At 45.3% G+C, this 8,307-nt stretch overlaps 1 protein-coding gene across 1 annotated transcript in view; it reads right to left on the minus strand.

Moving 5' to 3' along the window:
* Nucleotides 1–4,717, minus strand: part of SLC17A6 (solute carrier family 17 member 6) — a 53,771-nt gene extending 49,054 nt beyond the window's left edge. The window contains exons 1-2 of the mRNA XM_060765819.2: nt 3,600–4,717; nt 142–394 (exon numbers count right to left, since the gene is read on the minus strand). Coding sequence (XP_060621802.1) covers nt 142–394; nt 3,600–3,685 — 339 coding nt within the window. The 5' untranslated portion in view covers nt 3,686–4,717. The remainder of the gene's footprint in view (nt 1–141; nt 395–3,599) is intronic.
* Nucleotides 4,718–8,307: the final 3,590 nt, after the last annotated feature.

The raw sequence follows: 8,307 nt of genomic DNA on the forward strand, positions 1-8,307 counted from the left end.
AGGAGGAGGGGGAGGAGGAGAAGAAAAAGGGGAGGAGAATAAGGAGGAGGAGGAAGAAGGAGAAGGGAAATGAAGAGGAGGGAGAGGATAGAGAAGGAGAAGAAAGGAGAAAAGGAAGGAGGAGGAGGAGGCCTGTCTCACCTCCTTGATGACCTTCCCTCCGCGGTGGATGGTGCTGTTGTTGACCATGTCCACAATGGCGACGCCGAGGTTGCAGCGGATGCCGAAGGAGATGCAGAAGCCCAGGCCGCTCATGATGGCGATGATGTACCTGCGGGGCAGCCCGAAGCAGGTGCAGTCGCACAGCGGGGCCTTCTTCTCGGGCATCTCCAGGGGCTTGCCATCTTCCGTCAGTTCGATGGTGTCTCCGGGCTTCTGCCTCTTCTCGAGGACTCTGCAAAGGAGACAACGCAGTCAAGGCACTGCCCGGGGCTGATCTCACCCCGTGACCCAGGGCTATGCTGGGGATCTGTTCCGAGTGACCGGGGATTGGCCCCAGCGAGGTTAACCCCAGTCGGAATCAGGCGTTAGTTAGCCCTGACTTCTTTCGCCAAGGATAAACCACACAGGGATATGTGGGCTGATCAAGGCAAGGGTGCCTTTGGACATGTACAGAATGTATTTCCTTTCCACACGCAACCCACACACCTGTGAACGCTGTCTTAGGCACGCTTGAGATCCATCACGCACACTCACCCTTATTAAACATGTATATATGTACTCCAGTTTTACAGACAATAGAATGAAATGTCACTCAAGGCGCGTTGCGTCTTTTAGGATGGCGGAGACGCCATGTTGGGGAAGAGATGGCAGATTCTTTTCTTTAAACAATATAAATAAAGTATCGCTTGTCTTTTACGTTGGGAAGGCTAGGTTATTTTATTATATGACGATCCCCTGAACAAGGGAAAGGCGTTGAAAAGGAAGAAACATAGCTTTTCAAAGGCAGACGGCTGGCTAGATGGTTTTCCTCAGCTCAAAATGGCTGTCTCCCGCCTTTCTCGGTCAGAAAAACCAGTCCTACACTTCAGCGACAGTGATTTTCGAATATATTCTCCCAGGAATACCTTCCAAAGACAACAGAAGTGTTTTTTTTTTCAAAGATCCCGAGGAACTCTAGCAACGCACCCTTTTCCAGGACTACTTGGAAGCAAGTGAATGCAATAGGGCTTTCTCCTCTGCCGTTGGCAACCAAAATCGATTTAGTTCCTCCCGGTAGAACTATTAGTTGTTATACCAAGCTTTCCCCCATTCCACTTGGAAAATATAGAGGTATTTTAAGCAAATAAATCACGACATTTTAACCTTAAGGAAAATGTCGCTGAGGTTTGGGCTGACACTCCACGGTTGTTTGTTCCTGTTTATCTAACGGTAAGAGATCAAAATACACCTCTCATTCACGTGACATCTTTCTATTGTGTTCCTCTCGCCAAATTTCTCTAGTCTTCTCAGTAGAGGTAAATCCTCACCAGGAAAAAAGGCCTGGAAATTGGATCGCGAGATCCTTCAGTTGGACATTGGATCGAGTTCTGTCCACATTTGCATTCCCTACCTCCCTCTTGGGTGATTTTTCCCACCTTTTAAATAACTCTGTGCGATCGGGAAATCAGTACATACAAGAAGGACAGTTTCGGATTCAACAACAGGAACGAGATATAGATAGATAGATAGATAGATAGATAGATAGATAGAATTGATTGCCTGCATTTGCATATATATATATATGCTTCAGGAAGCCAATGCAGCCCATCTCAATCCGAATTCATACACACACCCACAATTATTTAGGATTGAGATGGTCTGCATTTGCATATATATACCATCTCAATCCTAAACTATATGTGTGTGTGTGTACACACATACATGCACATATATACGATTTAGGATTGAGATGGTCTGCATTTGCTTCCTGAATGCCATTTCTTTTCCCTCCAGACATTCCAATTCTATCTTGTGCCAATTGAGATAACAACCCATTCGCAGATTCCTTTACTAAAAATTTGGCTTCCACTTGATATAATGGATGACAAGAATGTATTGAGGAATTGTGCAAGGCAGAATATCTAGGAACCAATTTCAGTCCCATCAGACAATATCATAAGGAACAGGGGAGATTTTATTTTAGAAATGTAACAAGGGAAGATTTTTCTGAGATCAGGAAAAACCCTCCCAACACTGATTCCTCCTTAATGGGAGAAACAAAGCAACGCAGGAGATGGTGAACAACGAAAAGGTCGCCCTAGTATAAAATGAAGGGTAGAAAAGGAGGAGTCCTCTTTTTCTTGGAAGACAGATCTCTCAGCAACACGAGATATTCACTCAACGTTATATCTGACAGTAATACAATATCTAGTATTTAATCGAAGGCAAACTGACACAATTATTCAGGATGAAAACAGTGGAATTCAGTTACAAAACACATTTACACTTTGCTCTCATCCTATTTCTTCCTTCTCTCCTCCCACCCCATCCATTTACGTGGGTGTCCATGATGGTAAACATGTTGGAGGGATTCTTTTTTTGGCTTGGGGTAGGGTAGAGAAACCGAATGGGACAGAAATCCTTGCCTGTTGTTTGGATCATAATTGAATAAAAGCCCAGTTTACGGTTCCATAAAATAAAGCTGGAACAACCTCAGATGGTGTGCTTTAACAAAGCTTAGGACTGTCGCATCTTAGGGTAATTTTCCTTCTTATCTACCAAAGGTGACCTTCTTGAATCAGTATGAACCTCCAATTCTCTCTGAGCCCAAGGGGGAGGTTGATATTGATTTCTTTTTTTAACCAAACGATATGGAAATGATGTTGATGCAACATTCTCTCGTCCTTTTGCGATGCCACGGGTTGGACTGGCAAAGACAAGTCCAGTGGAAAGCCTGCAGTGTTTCCCCGTTGGAGCCTCACCAACCTCGAAGAATGTACACCTTTCGAGGTTCGTTTTCAACCCTTTCCCCTCTGTAGGTACATCTTTGTATTGGGGTTACAATGGGTTTTCGGTAGGAGGACCCGTTTCCCTTCATGCTCTTTGGTTTTGGTTTCCCCTCAGTGTTCTGCCCCAGACAACCAGAGAGAAGACATTCGATAGGCGATCAATTATTCATGCAGCCCCATGTTTGAATTCGTCTGAAGAGCGACTGTTCAAGGGAATGGGGTCCAGAGTGAAAATCCTGCTTATAGGGTCGGAAGTCTTTCGAAATAAATATATGGCAAACTTAAAATAAAATAAATTATTTCTGAAATCACTCAAATGAAGTCCATATTGTTCTTAATCCGCATCTACAGGTCCCTAGACACCGAGGAAAGAATCACCTACCGCTGGCGTCATTTCAGGGGTGTTCTAAGGACACATAGACAAGGAATTGCCACTGAAATAATTCACACCTTGTTCAGAAGGAAATATGATGAAAATTAAACATTGCTTTTGTCATTATAGAACCAAAGCCTTGATTATCACCGTCTTGCAAAATCCAAAGGACCGCAGACAGAGCTTCGAACCAGATATTGATCTAAATCTATCTATGAAATGGTCGTCATGTTGTTTTGATTCGACCAATGGTTGGGTGGGGGGCGAATCCACCCCAGGAGAATGGGGTTCCTTACCTGTAGAGTTGACCCAGCGATTTCCCGGCGAGGTTCTTCAGCCCCTCCTTGCCCGGGGTCAGCACCTTCTGCTTTAGCGACTCCATCCCTGGGAAGGTTTTCCACGGCCGCTCCTTCGGTCGACTCGACTGGTGCTCCCGTTAGAGGCAGCGAGGGTGACTCATATTGGCTTCATGTCCAACTTTTCTCCAAAAAATGGCTCTGGCTGTGCATCCAGACCGAGCGTGTGCGCGTGTCTGCCTGCGTGTGAGTCCTTTCCGCGCGTGCGTGCGTGTGTATGTGTGAGTGGAACGGAGAGAGACCGAACGGGTGTGGAGGGGAGGAGAGACCGACTCGGTGTACGTGTGTACGCGTGTACACAAGGCAGAGGGGCTTGAACCAGAACGAGGAGGCGGATGCGTGTCTTGCCCGCAGCCCACGGGTTTTTCTTAACGGACCAGAAGTCGTGCGCTCAATTCCAAGGTCTCCTTGAAGGCACTTCCATCCCAAAGTGCAGGTGGAGCCATGGGGAGCTTGACTGAGACAAGAGCCTTGAGGAAGCTTCCAGAGGAGACATGCGATCCGGGCTTGGTGCTGAATCTTTTCCTACAGAAAGCCGTCAAAGGCGGAATTTCCCTCCCAAAAAGGGCAAATACAAACCTTTTCCCCAGGGCCTGTTTCACTCCAGTTTGGGTGACTCTCTGAGACTGTTGTGATCAGTTTTCGGAAAGGAGCATTCACACTTTTTCATGTTTGGTGCGCAACACAGAAGACATATGCTCCAGTGTTGGAAACAAGATTATAAGTAGGCTTGGGGTGTGTGTATAGGGAAGGGTCACCCCAAATGCGCTCTTGTCCAATTCGCTTGTCTTCCCGAGTAAATTCAGCACCATGGACAGCAACTCACTCCCACCGCGCGCGCCTGCCTGCCTGTTTTCAGCACCACGGAGAGCGCAGACGGGCAGCTTCCCTCCACCATCGTGTTTCCCAGGGAATTGGGCGGACTCCTTGCAATGAACTCAATGAAAACTGGGTGCCATGGAAACCAACGAGGAGCCGAGTCAAGGTCGGCATCTCCAGGTTTTCCAGGGAGCAGCCTTCTTCGCCAAGAAAACCGGGGTTTACGAGACGCTGACAATTAACTTTTGGATTCCCAGGTCTGGCTCAATCTCCCCCCCCCCCCCACACACACACTTTTTTTTGGCTTCTTCTTCTTCTTCTTCTTCCTTTTCCTGACGCATAGGCTGACCCAGTTGCGCAGTGCAAGCGCCACCGCGCATTTCAACAGCGTTCACTGCAGTGGAGCAAAAATAAATGGATGCTTCCTGCCAAGGAAAAAGACACCTATACCTTACTAAATTGGGCATGTAGGGAAGCAAAGCAGCGAGTTGTCGGTTTGTTATGAGAACTATAATACAGAGATGAAGGGGGCCTATGTTTCAAGGTTACATAATTTCTCTTTCATTATCAAACTCACACCATAGGACTAATGATTTTTTATAAGTCCGTCATATTACATGGCCAATGATATCAGGAAGCCAGAAAAATGAATGCCACAAATGGAAATGATTCCCACTTTCTCCAGTTGAAGACGGAAAATTAAAGAGGATTAAAACACCTTGTTGTATCTGCTCATGCAATGTTGGAAGTAGACCATAGATATATATTTTTTCATGTCAGGAGCTACTTGAGAAACGGCACGTGGCTTCTGGTGTAAAAGAATTGGCCGTCTGCAAGGACGTTGCCCATAGATATTGATTCAGCTTTTAAAAAACTGTCAATATGAGTGTGAGTTTTCCACATTGCATATCATTTATTTATTTATTTATTTATTATTTAAACTTATATGCCGCCACTCCCCTGGGGCTCGGAGCGGCTTACAAGAATAGCTAAAATCTAACAAGGTTTAAAAGCCATTTAAAACAATTTAAAAACAACAGTATCAAACATTAAAAGCCTGTCGGAACAGGTATATCTTACATGCCCTGCGGAAAGCTGGTAAGTCCCGCAGGGCACGAACCTCAGGTGGCAGAGCATTCCAGACTGATGGCGCCACTGCTGTGAAGGCTCTGTGTCTGGTTGCCGTTAGATGCAAGGTCTTGACACTGGGGACCTCCAATAGATCTTGGTCCTCAGAACGGAGGGATCTCTGGGGTTGGTAGGGGGTGAGACGATCCCTCAGATACATTGGCCCCAGACCATGCAAGGCCTTAAAGGTGAGTACCATCACTTTGAAAGTGATCCGGTGCTCAACTGGTAACCAATGCAGCTGTAGTAAGATTGGTGTTATGTGGCATCTAGGCCTGGGCGGTTTCGTTTCGTTAATTCGTAATTCGTTAATAATTCGTTATTTTTTCCAATTACAAAACGATAACAAACCATTCTGGAGCAATCATTAAAAAAAACCGAATTTTTAAACACGTTTTGTAAATGCTTCGTGTTTCGTTATTGTATTCGTTTCGTTATTGTTCCGAGGTCGTTTCGTTATTATTTCCGCATGTCTGGGCCAGTTTTATGGTTTAATTAGTGAAAAAAAATTATAATATCACACCAACAGTCAAGAACAGAGGGAGAGGGAAGCTTCAGAAGTTTTTGGAGGTTTTTTAGCGTATTTCACGGTCGCGTCCGCCATTAACAAATCAATTCGTTATTGTTTCGGAAATCGATTCGTTAATTTTTTACCATTTACGAAATTTCGTAAATATCGAACTTTTTAAAAGGAAAATTTTGTAATTATTTTAAATATCGAAACAAAAAAACCCCCCAAATACAAATCGATTTTAGAAACAAATTTTTGCGTTGTTACCCAGGCCTAGTGGCATCTCATCGGAATTCCCGCAAGAAGCCGAGCAGCTGCGTTTTGTACCAACTTGAGCTTCCGAATCACCGACAGAGGGAGGCCAATGTAGAGGGCATTACAGTAGTCCAGTCTTGAGATGACCGTGGCCTGGATCACCGTAGCTAGGTTGTCCCTGGACAGGTAGGGGGCCAGCCATCTAGCCTGCCGCAGGTGAAAGAAGGCGGTTCTGCTCACGACGGAGACCTGGGCCTCCATTGTCAGCAGAGGGTCCAAAAGGACTCCCAGACTCTTTACCAATGATGACGGGCGTAACGCCTCGCCATCCAGGGTGGGCAGATGGATGTCCCCACTGCCCGGTCCACCCAGCCATAGGATCTCCGTCTTTGCTGGATTCACCCTCAACCTGCTGGCACGCAGCCATCCAGTAACGGCCTCGAGGCACTGATGGAAACAATCAGGTACAGAGTCCGGTCAGCCTTCTGAGTGTCATCGGCATACTGATAACACTCAAGCCCAAAACCTCGAACCAGCTGAGCAAGTGGTCGCATATAGATGTTAAACAACAGAGGGGAGAGAATGGCCCCCTGAGGAACCCCACAAGATAGAGGGGACCTCTCAGAGACCAGGCCTCCCCTCTCCACTCGCTGTCCACGGTTGTGAAGAAAGGAGGACAGCCAGTTTAAAGCTGTCCCCCTGATTCCAGCAACAGCAAGGCGGTGGGTCAAGAGATTGTGGTCGACTGTGTCAAATGCTGCTGTGAGATCCAATAGCACAAGCAGCGCTGACCCGCCCTGGTCAAGCTGGCATCGAAGGTGATCCGTGATGGAGACCAGCACAGTCTCTGTCCCGTGCCCCGCACGGAAGCCGAATTGGAAGGGATCTAGTCCGGCTGTGTCGTCTAGGAATTGCTGCAACTGCTCTGCTGCTGCCCTCTCAATTACCTTGCCCAGGAACGAGAGATTTGAAACTGGGCGGTAACTGGAGGGAGCCGAGGGATCTGAATCTGGTTTCTTGAGCAAAGGAGAGACCACCGCCTCTTTTAAACCCTTTTAAACCCTCATGCTTCTTGTGCTTGAAATGTAGTCTTATCACACTAGAGAATGAATCCACTCTAAATCCGGTTCCTACCTCACACAGAATTCTGGGGTTTGTAGTTTAGGGAGGAGCATTTAGCAGCCTCACTAAACTACAAACCCCAAAATTCTGCAGGAGGCAGAAACCAGGTTTAGAGTGGATTCTTTCTCCAGTGTGATGAGTAGTTCTCAATATATCATATGGTAGCAAAGCTGGTAACTTGGTGAGATAAAAGGCAGAGAAGACAAAAGACCTGAAGGGCACTGGAAGAGTTTACATTTCAAAAGTGACTCCTTCACTTTTTAAGTTCTTCAGGAACATTTCTCTTTTCTAATTAAATTTGATGTCATTGATATTGTAGTTATATGAATATAGATACCATATATCTATAACTCTGACTGGTCTGAATTTGTATCTTGAACAATGCATTCCTACAAAGATAGGGTGTTCACCAACAAGTTTAATAAATATTGCGCCCATTGTTGTACTCTAAATGCATTGCTTCCTTGTGATTAAAATGTTTTACTAAGGGTGCCCTCTGGTGGAAGGACAATGTTTAATAACACTTCCTGTAATTTACTGTTGTGACATTTATTTTTTCTTGTCCATTCACAATCATTTTGTGAGGAAAACAAAATTACAATGCTATAGTTTTCAAATTTTTGCCAAATGTTTGCTATCTTCTGTAGGTCTCTGTTTTCTATCAATTTCCTAGATTCAAGTCAACTGTTCATGGATATTTCATTTATCTATCTATCATTTGAATGTAGAAAGACATACCACATATTTATGTTAAACCTAAACCTCGCCATAGCTTTTATCTAAATTGTAAAGCTCTTACCCAATTAAAGGCAT

This window comes from Anolis sagrei, chromosome 1 (genome assembly GCF_037176765.1).
Source record: "Anolis sagrei isolate rAnoSag1 chromosome 1, rAnoSag1.mat, whole genome shotgun sequence".
In the NCBI taxonomy this organism is placed as follows: Eukaryota; Metazoa; Chordata; class Lepidosauria; order Squamata; family Dactyloidae; genus Anolis; species Anolis sagrei.